Source organism: Sciurus carolinensis, chromosome 4 (assembly GCF_902686445.1).
Source record: "Sciurus carolinensis chromosome 4, mSciCar1.2, whole genome shotgun sequence".
NCBI classification, from domain to species: domain Eukaryota; kingdom Metazoa; phylum Chordata; class Mammalia; order Rodentia; family Sciuridae; genus Sciurus; species Sciurus carolinensis.
Window position 1 is genome coordinate 115,263,776 of NC_062216.1, and position 22,000 is coordinate 115,285,775.

The window sequence follows — 22,000 nt, forward strand, 5'->3', positions numbered from 1 at the left end:
AGACAAAATAATGATTTAAAACTGACAATTTTAATGTCATATACACTGTTTTGAACAAAACTGCATAAAATTTCAGTAATTGGATGGTGTTCAGTGATATGATGTTCTTTTCCCTCATAGAAGTGTTGTACATATACATGGTAAGTGTGATTGTTGAATCAAGACAAACCAATAGTTTGATATTAGGAAATTCTAGTTTATTACATAATTGAATGCTCATATCAGTTTAGCATTGGGATAGTTTGTTAAATGAGATAATTTTATAATACCTAATTTCATAATATTGTGAATTAGGTAAAGAACTCTGGACATGGGCCACTGCTCTTTCCAATGATTTACACTTTTATTAGAGATGATTAAGTAGGGGACTCTAAACATTGTTTCCAACCAATTTATGTTGGTTCTATTCCTTGCTTGGGCTTATACTGCTTCATCTGCCTAGCATAACTTGTCTCATCTGTTCATCTCCTTCTAAGGCCCATCTAAAGATCCAAATACACAGATACCTCCTTCTTAAATTCCTGTACAGAACACTGGTAAGATCTCTCATTTCTTATTAGCTTTTGATTCTTATATGTTTATTTTTATATGCATTCTGCTATCTTAAGAATCAATTATGCTTAGAGGTAAATATAATTCTGTTAATATCCTCAATGAAAAACACAAGATTTTACATAGCAGCCATTTTAATTCTTTTGTTGTGATCATTAAAACACCATAGAGGAATTTTTCTGTTGGGGTATCACTAAATCTTTTTAGAAATAGTGTTCCATAATTCATCTCCTAGTTAAAACTTATAAACACTTCAGTAAGAACTCTTAGAAAACTGCAATTTTAAAGCCAGGACTTCTGAAAATAACCTCTATTAATCTGACCCTTGCTCTGAATGCAAGCCTGGACACATTTTTCATGTTCAATCTCATTTATTCCATATAACACATTCAGAGCATGAAGAAGAGTAATTGTTGCATTCTAAATAGACACAAGATTAAAGTTTATTGGCATAGCAGCTTGTTTGCCTGACATTTGAATATCATTAGGTTGAGAAGTCTATACCTGCCATCCAGAATTTGTCTGAACTGCCTTCTAAACATACAGTATAAGTTTGAAATTTATCACTTAATTTTCTCCACCCCTAGATAATGCTGACTTAAAGTATACTCATGATTATAATCTACACTTTATGGAGTCAGCAAGGAGGCATGTTTTAATAATAAAAGTGTATTCTGTTTAAGAAGTTCTTCCCTTATAAATTTTTACATATATATATACTGATAAAATTATCTTTCTTCATTTTAATCTTTCAATTTTTCCTTAAGATAATTCCCCTAACTTGTAAAAAACATGTCACTTTTTTCCTTAGGTTTTTATAAGTCTTTATTTCTCTTCACATGCATTTCCCTCTCATAACACATCCCAAACCCATTTTTATATTTATCTGCTTCTGCAAATCTTTACTCTACATTTCACATCACTAGATTTTATCTCTTTCGAAACTGTAACTAGAAGAAAAATACTATGTTTTGCTATCTATAACAACATTACCAAATTATTTATAATGAAAATGTATTGGGAAGGGAGTGGTATCTGGGATAAGTGTCATTAGAGACAAGGAGTTTGATATTATGACAACAAAAGCAAATCCATTGTTCCCTGTTTGTTTGGAAATACTTGTGGAGCATCAGTATCATTAGCCACAAAAGTCACTCAATAATCAGGCATGTGACACTTACATACACTGAATAAATCAGTAAAGGGAAACATATTCTGTTTATTTACCTGGACTAGATTTGTTTCTCTGAATGTATATTTTAAATGCCGAACTAGATTGTTGTATATGTGGTTCTACTTAACAACTTCTTAATGGAGAAATGATGTGACATTTCTTCTCTTATGTACTATGCAAAAAGGTTCATCCTCTAAGTTTTATGGGTCTTCTAAATATTCATATAAGTAATTTACACTACATTTATAGAATTATGATCTTCTTAGAATATAAGAACTAAAGTTTTAATTTTCTGTCACAGTATTCTGGAATTAAAAACTGCTTATCTTACCTGAAAACTACCTGTAAATCATGAGTGACCACTGTCTACCTGACATAATTTTGCTAACTATAGCTTAAGCACTAGTAATCACTGTTATTAGATAGAGCTTCCTTCCTAACCCCTACAATTCAGACCTGATAAAAGACAGAGGATGGTAATAGGAAACCACATGACAGTATTTATCATAGCAACTTCAAATGATGACCCACTTTTGAAAGTTGTTTTCTTTATCTTCTTTTTCATTATCAATTACATACTAAGCAGCGTTTGATCTGAGCATACCCAAACTTACCATGGTAGATACTTAATAGACCCTCACATAATCTTTCCTTTGGACTTTTTTCTTCTTAGAAATTTGCTATTCTATTATATATGTCCCTATATTGTTAGATTTTATGGCTACTGGGAAGAAAACTATTTCCTATATCCATTGTGTCACTTGAATGAAAATTTGCTTGAAATATTAGATAAATTCAGAATATAAAAAATTACAAATATTTGAATAGCCTATTGTGATAAAGCATTTGAAAGATTGGTCATAGATTACATTATTCAAATTGAGGAACTAAATTTCAAATAACTGTTAAGTGTCCTATAAACTGGTCAGTAGGACCTACTCAGCTTTGGACAAGTCTTCTATTAACATGATGAATAAATTGAGGATATGTTTATTGTGATAAATTCTAAGTTGATTTGTAGAAATATTTGTAAACTGGTAAGTTTCTGAAAATGGAACTTTATATAGCTGGAAAGGAAGAAATAACTTCTTGTGATGTTAGATTTTATTTTCTGTAAGTTTTATAGAACAAAAGAGAAATGAAGAATCAATCAGTGGAAACAGAGTTCATTTTGCTTGGACTGACAGATGACCCTCTGCTACAAATTGTGATTTTCCTGTTTCTATTTTTCAATTATATCTTGAGCCTGATGGGGAACTTCATCATCATCATCCTCACCCTGCTGGATCCCCGCCTCAAGACTCCAATGTATTTCTTCCTCAGAAATTTTTCTTTCTTGGAAGTTTTGTTCACAACAGTCTGCATTCCGCGGTTCTTGATAAGCATTCTCACTGGAGACAAAACAATTTCCTACAATGCTTGTGCAACTCAATTATTCTTTTATTTCCTCTTAGGGGTTACAGAGTTTTACCTCCTGGCTGCCATGTCCTATGACCGCTATATGGCCATCTGCAAACCCCTTCATTACCCAGTCATTATGAACAGCAGAGTGTGTTGCCAGCTGGTGCTCAGCTCCTGGGCAGCTGGGTTCTTAATCATCTTTCCGCCTTTGCTCTTGCTACTCAAGCTGGATTTCTGTGCTTCCAAGGTGATTGATCACTTCCTGTGTGATGCTTCCCCTGTCTTGCAGATCTCTTGCACAGATACACGTTTCATAGAATTGATGGCTTTTGTCTTAGCTGTGATGACACTTGTCCTCACATTCTTATTGGTGGGCCTCTCCTATACCTACATCATCAAAACCATTCTCAAATTCCCTTCTGCTCAACAACGAAGGAAGGCCTTTTCCACCTGTTCCTCACACATGGTAGTTGTCTCTATCACTTATGGCAGTTGTATCTTTATGTACATGAAACCATCAGCAAAAGAAAGGGTGACTTTAACTAAAGGTGTATCTGTGCTCAATACCTCTGTTGCGCCTTTACTCAATCCTTTCATTTACACCCTGAGGAACCAGCAGGTGAAAGAAGCTCTCAAATATATGCTCCAAAGGTTTTGTTCTTTTAAAACCAACAAGACAGAGTTTAGACATAAATAAGATTCTGCTGAAACATGAATCCAAAAATTCAAGAGGATTATCTATTACATTAGTTTGGATCTATGCCAGTTTTTCCATTGACTATTTATATCTGACTAGATTTGCTAAGTCTATCTGTATGTCTCTATGCTCTTGTTTCTCAGTAGATCTTCTTAGTCTCTTATAATAAACTGCCTACTTCAACCCAGAATATTGAATTCTATCTTCACCTAGAAATGTCTATTCACCTAAAGGATAGTTTTATATACTGAATACTTTTTGCAAGTGAAACTGGCTAGTTATATTAGTTAGATATTTTGATACATGCACTAAATGCTAAGCATTTCATTTGCTCTTAAGTATTATATGTTGCTAAAATTGTTAGAGATATACAACATGATCATTTACTATGCAATGTAATTGATGTTTGCAGAAACAAAGTAGAAAAAACAAATTTTAAAATTCAAAGTAAACTTCCAGGAGAATCAGCACTTACAATGAACTTTCAAAGGGAAATAAGGAGAACAAAAATTTAAGGTGTTGTGATAAGAGCTATAACATCAGAAAGAAATGGATATTCTACTGAAAAAGTTTCATCTGTGGAATCCTAACAATTAAGAATAAGTTATATGTAAACATAAGTAGTTGTCATTTGGTGTAAAAATAATTCAACTCCAGGCTTTGGTTATAACCTCATAGTCTCTGAATACTATCACTGATACTAATACATACAGGAAATTCAAACTACAATTCATTTATATCTTGGTTTGGGGAAATATTTATGTATTTAAAGCATGTGTATAAAAACACTTCCATCTGCCATTGAAATAAAGTTTACACTGATGATCTTTAGTCTCTATAGATTAGTCATGCCAATTCCGAAATTTCATATAAAAGAAACTACACAGTTTGAATTTCATATCTGACTTCTTTAGTTGAACACAACAAAGTTCACTCAGGTTACTGCATGCATATGCTTCTTCCCGATGCTGATGTGATTTAGCAGCATGTCTCTTGTCCTTTTGAAATAGCCAGTTTTCCTCCTTTAATCCAATATTTTGGTGTTTTATTCTCTGAGGAATCTCTCTGCAAAAGTGAATATTTTCTCTCACTAGGATGAAAAGTGAGTAAATTGAAATGCCAATTTCTAAAAGCTTCTATTTTCCATATGTCCTTTTTGAAAGAAAATATCTCAAAGGGGAATTAATATGAATGAATTTTCTCCATACGTCTTGGTGATTCCACTCCTTGATTCCCATCCTCCAGGCAGTGAAGGTTAAGGAATTGTCCCTCAAGGAAAAGAAGGATGAGTGTGCAGGAACACATTCCATGTTTTGTTGCTCTCTTTATGGGCCCATTTCAACTGAAAATAAACTTGATTACTTGTTTTCTTAATTCAACAGACTCCAATACTCAACTTGCTTTCGAAGACCTGAGGGAGCCAAAGGCCAAACTTTGAGTGTGGAGGACAGAATGTTGAGGAAAGTAATGCTGAACATTTCAGGTTGAACCATGCAGAGAAAGTGTAGGAATTGTGACTGGGAAATGGCAAGGAATTCCAGTAATTTCTGAGAGAGTGCTTACCAAAAGGCTTAGCAATAAAGTAGGTAATTCTCAAGCACTTCTTGAGAAGATACTCTGAATGTCGTGTTAACTCAGCAGTCTGATTACGAACACCTCTAGAGAACAATGATCTTTGCTTCTCTTCCCAGATCCATGTTTGATACAAAGTCCTCCATGTTTTTAATTTACAATACTGAGAAGGAAACCTTGGGAAATGGCCTCCCAGTTGGTCCTCTGTTCATAAAGAACAACTAGGAAGTCCTGTGTGATGTTACCTAAGCAACATATGATTCCATGCAGATTCTGTGAAAACCACAGTCAAGGTATCAGAGAGTGCAAATCACTCAGAGTGATGTCAGTGTTGTAGACAGGTTGGGAGTGATGAGATTCATTTTTCATCTTTTGTTCAACTGAGCTTCATTATATAGTACTTTTTGAAGTTCTTGGCCATTATGAATGCTTATATCCATGAAATCTACTCATGTTACTTCAGATGCCTTTGATGTCCTCTTTGGTAATCAAGAATTTAGAGGGCATAGTAGATGATTTCTGATGTTGGGAAGAATCAGGAAAAAGAGCAACAATCATAAGAAAATATATTGCTGTTTAACCAATTTAATTTTCACCTAAAACAGGTCTAGGTTTTAAGATCTGTGTGTCCCATGCAGAACAATATCTCTACTCCAAGCTCTTCTAGGACAAATTTTTCTCAACCATCAAATCACAAACTCTGGGAAGAAAATTGTACTTGTTCTTTCATTCATCACATCACCAAACAGTTACCTAAGAACTTGTATCATACTAGACAAAATAGACATGCTCCTGGTAATTGAAAGTTGATAGTTTGATTGATAGTAGAGTGAGAACTATAAAATAAAACATCATAGTACAAGAAATATATTTGGATTGTAATGTACATGATATAGAATTTTATGTTTTTAGAGGGTCAGGAAGGCTTTTTTTAAACAAATTTTCTTCTGCTTACTGCCTGCCTACAGAAGCCAAAGTCCACTAACCATAAAGAATTTATGTTTCAACTACTAAAAAGTTAAAGATCCTCTTTAGTTCAGTAGGGAATTGTTAGTGATGGTTAGAATACATAGGGATAAGTAGGAATAATCAGAGGCCAGAGGGAAACAGTCACAGAGGGAGATAAAATCAAATTTCTCAGGCAGAGAGGATGTGCAGTCAGCTCTGTCTAGAAAACAGAATAGCTCAACCCCATCACAAGGGGGATTCACAAACCACAAGGGAAGAATAAGGACTGCCTTCTTGCCACATGGAATTCAGACCTTAAAACATAAATCAGTCAGTAAATATCCACATGCAAATTGAGAACTTAAAAAGGGACCTATCAACATAACAGCATGGTTGTTCTCAATTAGGTCTGCAGGCCTGACAACACAGGAACTAAAGGGGTATGTGGATGGACAGGACTCCCAGGGAACTCAGGTGCTGTTCTGTGTCTGGAGACAGACCATTCCATGTCTACACTGAACACACTTTTGCTTTCAATAAACCTTTGACGTGTGCAGGCATGTGAGAGAGAAAGGTCAGGGTGTCACTAATCTTGCCTGAACAGGACACAGGAAACAAGGGACCCACTTCCTGCTGTGATATTCCTGGCCTTCCCATGACATTAAGACCAAGTGAACTTGGCACTCTGGCAAATGATTCTTGTCTGTGCTCTATGGCTCCACAAACTCTAGGTAGACATCCGTAATATTCTCTGTAGTGACACTGATTTAAGTAGTCTACATTTATAAATGAAAGAAATGGACTAACTGAGTGTTATTTTTAAATGACCTTCACAATAATCTTGCTTTCTGGGAATAAACACACCCAAAGATGAATCCAAAGAAATTGACAATAGAACTCTAGGTATAGGAGGCTGGTACCCAAAATTTAGTAGTCTGAGAAAATTCCCAGAATCATTCAGTGATAATAATGGTAATCACACTTTAAGTAATAAATAGAAATTTTACAAAGTTGAGTATTAAATGAGAATTTCAGGTTCCTCATAAATGGCTATAGGAATCCAAAATACAAGTCATAGCTTATCAGATCCTAAAGATTGTCATCGAAGAGGTGGAAGTATTAACCTTATAAACAGATAAACAAAGGAAGTGGATTAGAGAAATGATGTGGTTCTATCACCTCCCTGAAGCCAAGGTAATGGATAAAATACCAGTACAAGAAAATGTATCTTTTCTAGCTGGAAGCTGGCTAACCCCTCCCACCCCCCATTATATGTCATCATCCGCTTATCAGCGAGATCATTCATTCTTCGGTTTTTTGAGATTGGCTTATCTCACTTAGCATGATATTCTCCAATTTCATCTATTTGCCTGCAAATGCCATAATTTTATTATTCTTTATGGTGGAGTAATATTCCATTGTATATATATATGCCACAGTTTCTTTATCCATTCATTAATTGAAGGACATCTAGGTTGGTTCCATAATCTGGCTGTCGTGAATTGAGCAGCAATGCACATTGATGTGGCTGTATCACTATAGTATGCTGATTTTAAGCCTTCTATAGGTATTCTTTGGGTATAGGCCAAGGAGTGGGATAGCTGGGTCAAACAGTGGGTCCATTTCAAGCTTTCTAAGGAATCTCCATACTGCTTTCCAGAATGGTTGCACTAATTTGCAACCCCACCAGCAATGTATGAGTGTACCTTTTTCCCCACATTCTCACCAACACCTATTGTTGCTTGTGTTCTTGATAATCGCCAAACTAATTGGGGTGAGATGGAATCTTATGGTAGTTTGATTTGCATTTCTCTTATTACTAGAGATGTTGAACATTTTTTCATATATCTGTTGATTGATTGTACATCTTCTGTGAAGTGTCTGTTCATTTCCTTAGCCCATTTGTTGATGGGATTACTTGTATTCTTGGTGTAGAGTTTTTTGAGTTCTTTATAGATTCTGGAGATTAGTGATCTATCTGAAGTATGAGTGGCAAAGAATTTCTCCCACTCTGTAAGCTCTCTCTTCACATTACTGATAGTTTCCTTTGCTGAGAGAAAGCTTTTTAGTTTGAATCTATCCCAGTTGTTGATTCTTGCTTTTATTTCTTGTTCTATGGGAGTCCTGTTAAGGAAGTCTGATCCTAAGCCAACATGTTGAAGATTTGGATTTACTTTTTGTTCTGTAAGGTGCAGGGTCTCTGGTCTGATTCCGAGGTCCTTGATCCATTTTGAGTTGAGTTTTGTGTAGCGTGAGAGATAGGGGTTTAGTTTCATTCTGTTGCATATGTATTTCCAGTTTTCCCAGCACCATTTGTTGAAGAGGCTATCTTTTCTCCATTGCATATTTTTGTAACCTTTGTCTAGTATGAGAAAATTGTATTTATTTGGGTTTGTGTCCGTGTCCTCTATTCTGTACCATTGATCTACCTGTCTATTTTGGTACCAATACCATGCCGTTTTTGTTACTATTGCTTTGTAGTAGAGTTGAAGATCTGGTATTGCGATACCCCCTACTTTCTGCTAAGGATTGCTTTAGCTATTCTGGGTTTCTTTTTCTTCCAGATGAACTTCATAATTGCTTGCTCTATTTCTGTAAGGTACATCATTGGGATTTTAATCAGAATTGCATTGAATCTGTATAGCACTTTTGGTAGTATGACCATTTTGACAATATGAATTCTGCCTATCCAAGAACATGGGAGATCTTTCCATCTTCTAAGGTTTTCTTTAATTTCTTTCTTTAGTGTTCTGTAGTTCTCATTGTAGAGGTCTTTCACCTCTTTTGTGAGATTGATTCCCAAGTATTTTATTTTTTTTGAGGATATTGTGAATGGGGTAGTTCTCCTAACTTCTCTTTCTGAGGATTCATCACTTATGTATAAAAATGCATTGGATTTATGAGCATTTATCTTGTAACCTGCTACTTTACTGAATTCACTTATGAGTTCTAAAAGTTTCCTGGTGGAATGTCCGGGTTCCTCTAAATACATAGTCATGTCATCAGCGAACAGGGATAGTTTGAGTTCTTCTTTTCCAATTCGTATCTCTTTAATGTCTTTGTTTTGTTTAATTGCTCTGGCTAGAGTTTCAAGGATGATGTTGAATAGAAGTGGTGAAAGAGGGCATCCCTGCCTTGTTCCAGTTTTTAGGGGGAATGCTTTCAGTTTTTCACCTTTTAGAATGATATTGGCCATGGGCTTAGCATAGATGGCCTTTACAATGTTAAGGAACGTTCCCACTATCCCTATTTTTTCTAGTGTTTTGAGCATGAAGGGGTGTTGTATTTTATCAAATGCTTTTTCTGCATCTATTGAAATAATCATGTGATTCTTAACTTTAAGTCTGTTGATATGGTGAATGACATTTGTTGGTTTCCGGATGTTGAACCAACCTTGCATCCCTGGGATAAAACCCACTCAATCGTGGTGCACTATATTTTTAATATATTTTTGTATGCGATTTGCTAAAATTTTGTTGAGAATTTTTGCGTCGATGTTCATCAAGGATATTGGTCTGAAATTTTCTTTCCTTGATGTGTGTCTGTCTGGTTTAGGTATCAGGGTGATATTGGCTTCATAGAATGAGTTTCAGAGGTTTCCCTCTTCTTCTGTTTTATGGAATACTTTGAGGAGTATTGGAATGAGCTCTTCTTTAAAGGTTTTGTAGAACTCAGTTGAGAACCCATGTGGTCCTGGAGTTTTCTTTGTTGGTAGGCTTTTGATGACCTCTTCTATTTCATAGCTTGAAATTGATTTATTTAAGTTGTGTATGTCCTCCTCATTCAGTGTAGGTAATTCATATGTCTCTAGAAACTTGTTGATGTCTTCAAGGTTTTCGGTTTTGTTGGAATATAGATTTTCAAAATAGCTTCTAATTGTTTTGTACTTCACTCGTGTCTGTTGTGATATTTCCTTGTTCATTCCAAATTTTAGTAATTTGAGTTTTCTCCCTCTTTCTCTTTGTTAGTGTGGCTAAGTGTTTATCAATTTTGTTTATTTTTTCAAAGAACCAACTATTTATTTTGTTAACTTTTCCGATTGTTTCTTTTGTTTCAATTTCGTGGATTTCAGCTCTGATTTTAACTATTTCATGTCTTCTACTACTTTTGGTGTTGGTCTGCTCTTCTTTTTCTAGGGCTTTGAGCTGTAGTGTTAAGTCATTTATTTGTTGATTTTTATTTCTTTTGTTGAATGTGTCCCATGAAATAAATCTTCCTCTAAATACTGCTTTCATAGTGTCCCAGAGATTTTGATATGATGTGTCTTTGTTCTCATTTACGTCTAAGAATTTTTTTATTTCCTTCCTGATGTCTTCTGTTATCCATTCATCATATAATAGTGTTTTATTGAATCTCTAGGTATTGGAGAAGTTTCTGTTTTTTATTCTGTCATTTATTTCTAATTTCAATCCATTATGATCTGATAGAATACAAGGTAGTATCTCTATCATCTTGTGTTTGCTCACAGTAGCTTTGTGGCATAAAATATGGTCTATTTTAGAGAGGGATCCATGTGCTACTGAGAAGAAAGTGTATTCGTTCTTTGTTGGATGGTATATTCTATATATGTCTGTTAAGTCTAAATTGTTGATTGTGTTATTGAGATCTATGGTTTCTTTATTCAATTTTTGTTTGGACGATCTATCCAGTGGTGAGAGAGGTGTGTTAAAATTGCCTAGTATTATTGTATTGTGGTCTATTTGATTCCTGGAATGAGAAGGATTTGCTTGATGTACATGGATGAGTCAATGTTTGGGGCATAGATATTTAAGATTGTTATGCCTTTCTGATTTATGCTTCCCTTAAGCAGTATGTAATGTCCTTCTTTATCCCTTCTGACTAGTTTTGGCTTGAAGTCCACATTATCTGAAATGAGGATGGATACTCCAGCTTTCTTGCTGTGTCCTTGTGCATGGTATGTTTTTTCCCATCCTTTCACATTTAGTCTGTGGGTATCTCTTTCTATGAGGTGAGTCTCTTGCAGGCAGTATATTGTTAGATTTTTCTTTTTAATCCAATTCGCCAGTCTATGTCTTTTGATTGATGAGTTCAGGCCGTTAACATTCAGGGTTATTATTGTGATATGATTTGTATTCCCAGTCATTTGACTCATTTTTGTTTTTTGACATGATTTGGTTTCTCCTTTATTTGGCTATGCCTTTAGGCTAGTTCCTCCCATTGCTGATTTGCATCGTTGTTTTTCATCTCTTCCTCATGGAATATTTTGCTGAAAATGTTCTGTAATGCTGGCTTTCTTTTTGCAATTTCTCTTAGTTTTTGTTTATCATGGAAGGATTTCATTTCATCGGCAAATCTGAAAGTAAGTTTTGCTGGATATAAGATTCTTGGTTGGCATCCATTTTCTTTCAGGGCTTGGTAAATGTTGTTCCAGGCCCTTCTAGCTTTTAGGGTCTGGATTGGAAAATCTGCTGATATTCTTATTGGTTTTCCCCTGTGTGTAATTTGATTCTTTTCTCTCGTGGCCTTTAAAATTCTGTCTTTATTTTGTATGTTAGGTATTTTCATAATAATGTGCCTTGGTGTGGATCTGTTGTAATTTTGTATATTTGGAGTCGTACAAACCTCTTGTACTTGGTTTTCCATTTCTTTCTTCAGATTTGGGAAATTTTCTGATATTATTTCATTGAATAGATTGTTTATTCCTTTGGTTTGTTTCTCTGTGCCTTCCTCAATCCCAGTAATTCTTAAATTTGGCCTTTTCATGACATCCCATAATTCTTGTAGATTCTGTTCATGATTTCTTACCATCTTTTCTGTTTGGTCAACTTTGTTTTCAAGATTAAATGTTTTCTCTTCAATCTCTGATGTTTTGTCTTCCAGGTGTTCTATCCTATTGGTTTTGCTTTCTATGGAGTTTTTAACTTGGTTTATTGTTTCCTTCATTTCAAGGATTTCTGTTTGTTTTTTTTTTTCAACATCTCTAACTCTTTATTGAAATAATCTTTTGCTTCCCATATTTTCTCTTTTACCTGTTGATTGGTGTGACCATTTAATGCCTGCATTTGCTCTTTCATCTCTTCCTTCAATGCTTGCATTTGCTCTTTCATCTCCTCGTTTGCTTCTCTGATTGTTTTAATTATGTACATTCTGAACTCCCTTTCTGACATTTCTTCTGCTGTGCTGTCATTGGGTTTTATTGATATAGGATCTAGGTTTGTTTGGGACATTTTCTTCCCTTGTTTTCTCATATTGGTCAGATATCAGTGAGACTCTGAGATATTGTGGCTTATAGTCCCTGTAGATTTCCAGGATATCACCTTCCAGCCTTCAGTAGCCTGAAGTCTTGGAGGAACTTGATAATGCAGTGCTTCCGAAGAAAGTTGCCCCTAGCCCACTACTGGGTCTGGGGCTTGGAGCTGGCTCTGTGTGGAAAGGCTCTCACTGGGTGGCCTGCTCCAAGAAGCTGGCTGTGGAACAAGCTTGCTGCCTGTGGGAGCAGGGCTGCTTGGGGAAGACTCTAGTTGCCCTGCCCTGCTCCGAGAAGCTGCCCCTGTCCGGGCCTGCTGCCCGGGTCGAGCTTCACCCGGTGGAAGAGACTCACCCTGTGGCTCTATTTTAGTCCGAGTCTCTCAGTGCCTCCCCTTCTTGAATCCTGGGTTCTGGAGGGACAGGAGATGCAGTCACCCTCTAGTCCACCATCTTGGATCCTCCCCATTTTAATTTTTTATCACTGTTATTACATTTTGGGATTTTTTTTATGCATTATAAATACAAATCCTTTGTCAGATATGCAATTCTCATATGTATTTCCCATCTTGTGCTTTTGTTTTTATTCACAAAGCAATGCGCTTTGAAGAGCATATAATATTAGTTATATCAATTTGTAAATTATTTTTCTTTATGGATCTTGTTTTTACCAATCCAAGATCACATGTATTATGTTTTAACTGAAAGTTAACATCTTGTTTTTATAGCTATGATTTATTTGAGTTGAGGTTTATATGTGGTATAGGCTATTGGTCATGGTTGATATTTTTACATGTGAATTGCCATTTTTTGACATAATTTTTTTGAAAGACAGTGAGAGAGCAAAATTTATCATGTTGTGTAAGTTAATAGTTTCATGATTAAAAAGTCTAGTCTATACAAACTAGATTTCTGTTCCTTGTGGAAAGCATTTTAAAACTCAGATAATGTTACAATCTATAAAGCTCCTCCATTCTTAGTTGTCTTTCAAATAGTCGGTTTCATCTGAACATTTCCAAGGAGGTCAGATCTAAAACTAATCTACCTGTGGCATTCCAAGAAGTCAAGCTACGATCTAGTTAAGTCTTTCCTTTCCAGCAAATTTGAGATTATAAAATGACCATTCCTTCTCAAAACCAATAATTAGATATAAAATTAAAATTATGCTCATCAGTTTTGGGAAGATAAGTACTGATTTTCATGGTTCCTTAATTTTCAAGGTGTATATTTGATTCAATAATTGAGAGAAAATTATAATATTAAATTATCTAATGCCATCACATTTATATGCCTACTATTATCATAAATATTGTTTCATAATTTGTTAAAAATTTAGCCTAAAACTAAATTGAACATAAAATAAAACTTAATAAAGTACTATGGTAAATAAGAGGAAAATTTTTCTGCTATTGTCCAAAATGCAAAAAATTAAAGAATGGATAAGGAGAGGTGATGATAACATTCATATGTCAATAAAAACTCCAATTGGTTTTGCTCATGCATTCTTATGTCTTTGAAATGTGATACTGACAACCAGATGAACACGATGACAAAAATAAAGAAGCATTAATGGATAACACAACTTACCACTTACTGGTGCTGAAGAGAGTTACCTGATATTGTGGGTGTGAGTTACCTCAGAGGAAACATAAATACCTGAAAGATTTTCATACTGAAAACCAAATGATGCTATAATTTTATATTATGAAGATACAAACTAGGCTTTTAGGAAAGTGGAGATGAAATTGATATAAAATTAGAACTTGGAGGCAAATCACTTCTCTGGATTACGTGAAAAGTGGTCATCATTCAAAAACAAAATGGTCATCAGAATTGCTGTATGCTTTAGAATAAAGTGACTGAGGCACAAGGAATGACTGATCTGAGATCACATGCACCTCTGATTTCACACTTGGAATGCACTCCTGGGAGAGCCAATTGAACACATACATTAGGAAGTAAGTTCACCAAGGACACGACAACATAATTCTCCTAAGCAATTTAGTTGGGAATATTCCTTGATGCAGTTGCAGGGAATGGGAGTGGGTTAAGTCCCAGAGCCTGATATATGACCACATTAGTACACTCATTTACTTGTCATTCTTACTAAACAATGTGAGTATTCTGTCCCATGGAAAGAAGCTTCTAATATCTAGGGGTAGTAGGACAGGAAGTTCTGTGACTATATTATATACATAAGTTAATAAAATATTCCAAAAGAATAAACTAGGCCTTTGTAATTAGTTATGATTAAAGACCTGTAGCATGACTCCTAAAGATCAGTTAAAAGTTGATTTTTTGCTTTATGAGAATTTCACTTGCAAGTGAAAATATTTAAATGTGTGTGTAGGGGTGGGCGTGTGTGTGTGTGTGTGTGTGTGTGTGTGTGTAAAATTGGGCTAATATTTCTAAAGTCTTGCTTCCATAGGTCTTATAATAAACAAGGACCCTGGAAACCTTGACTTCAGAGGGGTGGGGAGAGCTCTAAAAAAAAAAAAAAAAAACAGAGTGTGTCAATTGAGTGGCAAACATAAGGTTACAACATTTTCCTGTGGGTTAAGTGGATGAGTTAAAGGTCTGAAAAATAGAAGGAAATAAATATAGAACCCAAGCTATACACTAATATTTATCAAGTCAGAAAGGTAACAAAACATAACTAAAACCATAGTAAAATATCCAAAAATATCTTCATCTTTTTTCATCTTGGTTCACTTGAGTCCTTATTTGATCAAGGAATCTGGATCAATGGATAATTACTCATTTAGGTAATTTCTGTATTCCTGAAAAGATTTATTAGATGATTAAAAACCACTTTCTTAAAATCATTTAATGTATATATTTAGGGAGTAGAAATGGTGAATAATATCCAATTATACCATGTGATTTTTTTCACAAACTATGTCTTTTTAGGAAAAAAAATAAAGACAATTCAACTTTTATTTATGAAAATAATCAAATAGGTATAATTGTTTCTCACTTGATTATCTGTATTCTAGACCCACTGTCACTTGTATATAGTAAGCATCAAAATTTATAAACAGGCTAAAACAATGGTCCCTCAGTTGTCCTTCTGATTCTAAGACTTCCCATGATTATTTCAATTCCAAGGGTAAACTTCCTAAAATAAAAGAGGTGAACATTGAAATTTTCATCTTACATACTATTTCAATGACTTTAGTTGGAACTGTCAAGAAAACCTATGGCCCCAAAATAATATGAGGTGCTTGTTAAATAAAGTATGTACTGACTATATCTGACATTTTTACACAGAAGCCATAAGAACTGATGAATGTATGAGGTCATGGATATACTGAATATCCTGATTTGAGTATTATTATGTGTGCATGTATTGAATATCACACAGAACACCATAAGTATGTACAAATTTTAGGTATCAATTGAAAACAAAAAAGAAATTAAAATTTAAATCTACTAGGTGACCCCTATAAAATATTAGGAAATTACTGATTCCAAAACAGTATTCTGGTCAATAGCCCCCTTCATGCTTTAATCTTTCCACCTCTTTAATTACTATTGAGTCTACCTACATCAACATATCAAGTAGCACATTCTTGAAAATTTTTTACAAACTTAAGTGTGATCATTTACTTACTGGTAAACTCCTTCAATAGCATTTATTTCCTGAATGAGAGGAATGGGTTTCACTTCTCCCACATTACATATGGAGAAATCAAGGGAAGAAAAGTTTGCATGATTCATTCAGTGTCCCACAGAGTGTGTGGTGAAACTTTTACTGAACCAAGTTAAATATTTCCAAACTCTACTCTAACATTTATCTTACTGTCTCCAATGCATAGAGTTATCTAACATCCCTGTGTTATTTGCACATACTTCACCTCAGGTTTCTTTCTTTAACATGTTTTTAGTTTCAGTGGAGTAATTACTATCTCCTGGAAGTCATTCCTCAGCTTTTAAATTTCACAGAAGTCATCTAATCAAAACCAAATTTTTGTAGACCTTTATTATAACACTAATTACAGACTTTGCAGCAATAATTTTTTTTTGGTTGTTTTTTTTTTTTTTTTGTCCTCAGGCAACGAAAACTTCTTAAAACTTAGGAGTCTATTCCACCCAGTGTCTCGAACAAGATAGCTACACAAGAAATACATGTTGAATTAATAAATGAATTTTATCCATCAAGTTACACTTATGCAAAGTTCAAAGTCCCATTTTGGGGAATCTCATATTTTTTAAGGAGATGTTAGTTACAATTTGGATTTTAAAATTGAAGAAAGTTACCATAGTAGAGCAAAATGCTTCTTGAGAAATGATAAAATTAAGTGTGGAACAGAGTGAGAAGACTTTTCTAGAGAATCTACTTCAGGAGGTAATTGATGAGGTGGAAAACATGATCACAACAAATGTATGAAACTGGTTTTCAGTTTTTAAGGTAAGTTTGTAACTCATATCATGTTCTTAAATTTTGCCTTGTGCAAAACACAAAATCTTTTGTAATACATCCCATAAGACTTCTTTCACCTGCTGGTTCCTTAAAGTATAAATGAAGGGATTTAGTAAAGGGGCAACTGATGTGTACAGCAAAGCTACACCTTTGGATACAGTCACTCTTTCTTTTGCAGATGGTTTTATATACATAAAGATACAGCTACCATATGTCATGGAGACAACAATCATGTGGGAAGTACAGGTGGAGAAAGCTTTGGTCCTTTGCTGTGCAGAAGGGAATTTCAGAATGGTCCTAATGATGCAAGCATAAGAGAGAATCACTAATACCAATGTGATCGCAAGTGTCAGCACAGCTAAGACTAATGACATCATTTCAAGGACATGTGTATCTGTGCAAGAGATCTGTAGGATAGGAGACGTTTCACACATAAAGTGATCGATGATTCTGGAAGCACAGAAATCCAACTTGAGCCCCAGGACCAAAGGGGGAAAGATAATTAGGAATCCAGTTGCCCAGGAACTGAGCACCAGTTGGCAGCACACTCTGCTGTTCATAATGATGGGGTAATGCAGAGGTTTGCAGATGGCCACATAGCGGTCATAGGACATGGCAGCCAGGAGGTAAAACTCTGTAACTCCCAGTAAAAGGAAAAAAAATAATTGAGCTACACAGTTATTGTAAGAAATGGTTTTGTCTCCATTCACAATGGTTATCAAGAATCTGGGAATACACACAGTGGTGAATATGACTTCCAAAAAGGAGAAATTACGGAGAAAGAAATACATGGGAGTCTTGAGGCGGGCATCGAGAAGAGTGAGAAGGATAATGATTAAGTTCCCCATTAGGCTCAAGGAGTAGCTGAGAAATAGAAACAGAAAAATCACAATTTGCAATTGTGGATCATCCGTCAAACCTAAGAGAATGAACTCTATTTCCATTGATTGGTTCTTCATTTCTTTCTTTGACACTTATCAAATCTGTATAGGAAAAGAAGAAAAAACTTAAGTATATGTGCATTAGAATACACACAAAACACACACTTGAACAAAACAGAAAAGGATATATTTTCTCAAATGTATTCATTTGAAATGTTTTTTAGCCACAAATATCAGATGACACAAAATTAAATGCTATAGGTTAATTCAAAATTCCTTCTAGTCAGTTTTCTTTAACATCCAAACATATTTTCTCCAGGATTTGAATACTATATGTTTTTGTTACCATGAACTTACTATTTCCAAATAACCTCCTAACTACACATAATTTAATTACATAAATTAATTAAAATTCATTTCTCTATTGCATTTATCATACTTGTACAAATAGTTCCAAGATTTTTTTTTTAAGAATGACTATCAATGATGTTTCAAAATCAGGATTATATTATAATTACTGTGTTGCTTGGTGACTAAGTTACTTTAGATTTCTAATAGTTGAAAATTCTATGTTTAATAACTTGGAATATTCTCTGCACTAACAGTATTCTATCACTATTATCATTTTCTAATATTGTTTTAATCAAGTGAATATTCATTTATCACATAGGACACATAGGACAAACAAAACAAAGAATGATACATCAGATAAACTACATATTTTAATAAATAATATTCTGTCTTCTATTTAGATTATCTTTTTAAATGCATTCTTCTACAAATTTATGCCATTTGGGCACTTTCTTTTATTCCACCATATTATTTACTAAACTATCAAATATCCAGGAGAGAATATTACTTCCTCACTTTTGTATATACAGGAATTCTATTTCATCCCATATTATGCTATAACACTGTTCGATTAAACATGTCGATCTGCATCATTACAGGCATTATTTGTGGACTTTTTAAAGAAATGGGTTACTTAACTCCTGTGTAACCTTTATTCCTTTACCTTTGTCTTATTCATATTGTTTCCCTTCCCACGTATTAATATTGCTTTTCTTTTATGATCTAATATAGAAAAACACACTAGTGTTTTTCATGTATAATGTGATTTTCAAAAATAGATATTAGTGAGTAGTTTTAATATTTTTTAATAAAACACTGAACACCACAGTCTTCAAAGCTACTACGTGGTCACAGACTTTGTAGAATTGCATATTTCTGTTGTGGTTGGGACTTAAACTCCCATTTTTGCTTTGTTCTGATTTTCAAGCTTTCCTAGGACTTAGTCCAACAATTTATGAAACATGTGGGTCTAACAGCCTTTTCTAGAAGCATGCTATCTCAAATTCAAGGGAAGAATTGCTCAGCATTTTTTTTCTATATCACTTCCACCATGCCAATAATTCATTAAAAGGGTCAGATAAAGAAAATAAAACAGAATCAACATATGTGAATAAAAAAGATTATATTACTTGTTAGTATATGGAGTTGGGAGCTACTCCTTATTCATTTGCCTTGGTTTCTGATTTTGAAATTAAGGTAACATTATAGTGGGCTTACCTTTTTGAGCTGTAATTCATTTTGAGCTATAATTCATTCACTTTGTGACAATTTCACTTGTTTATATAATAACATTTTATCATCCTATAAGGATATTTATTACCATTTTTTTTTTTTTGTGGAGAGAGGCAAAGTAAAGACTTTCCACCTTTTCTCATATACATTTCATATATATTTGGAAACTTGGAACTTGGATGTCAAAAATTTTAATAAGCACTTAGCTTCCATTCCAGACATGCTGAACTTCTGAAATTTTGTTCTTATAATTGAGACTGCTATTATTCAAAATCTCAATTAGATTCATGCTCTTTAAAATGAAATAAAAAATGGGAAATGAAATATAAAATTACTCTTCCAAGAAAGAGATACCACAAGGCCAACTGTATACTCATTAATGCTGCAGGCACTTCATTTTCTACTTACTGCCAACTCCAGGGAATCTAATGAAATAAAACAAAAACAAACTCTTCTCTTGGGATCAGCGTTTCAAAAGTACTAATTATTGGCAATAAAAGGCCTCCCTGTAGTTTAAGTCAAAATTGAAGAGAAACTACCCCTGAGGAGTATGATAAATGATAAGGAAATATCAATGAAATATTTAACAGGAACATCAACAATTCATTGTCTGGGGTAACAATGGAAAATTCCAAACTGATTTACACATACAATTGGATGAACTACCCATATGTACAAAACATGAATAAATCTTCAAAACTGTATAGTTAGTGAAAAATCAGACATAAATTGGTTTCATAATCATATGAAAATGCTGCATAATTTCATTTATTAACTCTGGAAGAGACTGAACTATTGAGACAGAAATATAAATCAAATATAAATATATTATATTTATATTAATATATTATTATATTATATTAATTTATATTATATTTATTTATATTAATATTTATATTATATTTATTTATATTATATTTATTTATATTTATATTTATATTAATATATTATTATATTTATAAATATAAATATAATCAATGAGCGATTCCTTAGGTTGAAGGCAGGGATTGACTAGAGAAATATCATTTGAGAACAATTTTTGGGTGACCCAAATGTTTTACATTTTGATTTTGGTGGTGGTTGCATAGTTACATATGTTTGTCAAAGTTCATTCAACTGTATACCCACAAAAGATGAACCTTGTCATTAAATTCAACCTCAATCATCTTTCCAACATAATCATTTCATTTAATATTTCTTTTTTTAACCAGCTGTTTGGAAGACAACTGAAGACAATATACCTAATAAAATAGCTACTAGCCATATGTGGAAGGATATATATTTTTAATTCAAGTTAAAAATTCAGTGTCTAAGTCGAACTAACAACATTTCAACTACTTAATAGACACAGCATTAAAAATGTAGTTTTATCAATAAAAATGTAATTGTAAATTTGATAGGGTTACATTGACTCTGTAAATTATTTTGGGGCAGTATGAACACTTTAACAATAGTAAGTTAGCTAATCTATGAACATGGGAAATGTCTTCCATTTACTTATGTATTCCTAAATTTCTTTCATCAATGTTTTGTAGTTTTCAGTGCACATGGCTATCAACTCCTTGAATAAATGCCTTTCTTGTGTATTCCTTTTATTATTATTATTTTAAATCAATTTCTTTCTGAATTTCCTTTTCATATTTATCTTTTGAATTTTTAACCCAGTCATAAGATATTTTTCTTGAGAAACTGTATTTAGAATAGATTGCATAACATGATGATCAAAGTCAGCAGATTAATTCATTTTTGATATCTCACTATAAGAGATAAGGTTGTATGTCTGTTTTAGCTAACTTTTCATTGCTGTGACCAAAATACTTGATAAGAACAAATTACAGGAGGTAATTATTTAGGGCTCATGGTTTCAGAGGCAACAGATTATAGATGGACAACTCCGTTGCTCTGGGCCCAAAACAAGGCAGCACATGATAGCAGAAGGGCCCAGGGAGGAAAGCTGCTCAGATCACAGCAGGGTTAGGAAGCAGGAGGCAGGTGCCTAGGGCAGATGCACCCTCCCAGGGCCTGTGCTCATCTCTTCCAGTGGTGCCCCACCTGCCTACCATTGCCAGCCAGTCCATTTAGACTAGGATGGCCTGATTAGGTTACAGCTCTGACAATCCAATCATTTCACCTCTGAAACTTCCAATATTAACACAGGGATTTGGAGGGACACCTCAAACGCAGATGATACCAATATCAGGGGAGATTAAACTAATAAATTTTGAAATTATGTCTTCTTAGGCAGTAAATTATTAATGAGTCATTTGAACAGTTTTAGCTTTAAATTTTTTTCATCAAAAAAATTAAATTTTGGAGAATCTGATGTTTCATTTAATATCTTACTGAATGGATTACACGTAAGTTTAAGAAGACAATATTAGTTTGGTTAGTTCGTATGTCTATAGAAATTATTTACTATCTTTGAGATTTTCTAGGAGCATAAATTTTTAAAATACTTTCTAATTGTCTTCCATATTTTACATATTATAGTAGTGTCCATTGTGGCATTTCCTTTTTCATCACATATTTTAGTGATTTGAGTTTTCTCTTTCTCTTTTAGT

The 22,000-nt window shown here is 33.9% G+C and overlaps 2 protein-coding genes across 3 annotated transcripts; one reads left to right on the top strand and one right to left on the bottom strand.

The window, feature by feature from the left end:
- The first annotated feature begins 2,852 nt into the window (after window positions 1–2,852).
- On the top strand, window positions 2,853–4,389 carry LOC124983338 (olfactory receptor 6C6-like). 2 transcript variants are annotated; one of them, XM_047550540.1, is made up of 2 exons: window positions 2,865–3,755; window positions 4,354–4,389. In XM_047550540.1, the coding sequence occupies exons 1-2, from the start codon at window positions 2,865–2,867 to the stop codon at window positions 4,387–4,389; spliced, it is 927 nt and encodes a 308-aa protein (XP_047406496.1). The 2 variants fall into 2 exon arrangements, with proteins under 2 accessions (XP_047406497.1, XP_047406496.1); XM_047550541.1 differs by lacking the exon at window positions 4,354–4,389 and having other exon boundaries at window positions 2,853–3,824.
- A 12,599-nt stretch (window positions 4,390–16,988) lies between these two features.
- LOC124983339 (olfactory receptor 6C6-like) lies at window positions 16,989–17,942 on the bottom strand. Its single transcript, XM_047550542.1, has one exon. It carries the CDS (start codon window positions 17,931–17,933, stop codon window positions 16,989–16,991), a length of 945 nt encoding a protein of 314 aa, XP_047406498.1. The 5' UTR covers window positions 17,934–17,942.
- Between the last annotated feature and the right edge of the window lie 4,058 nt (window positions 17,943–22,000).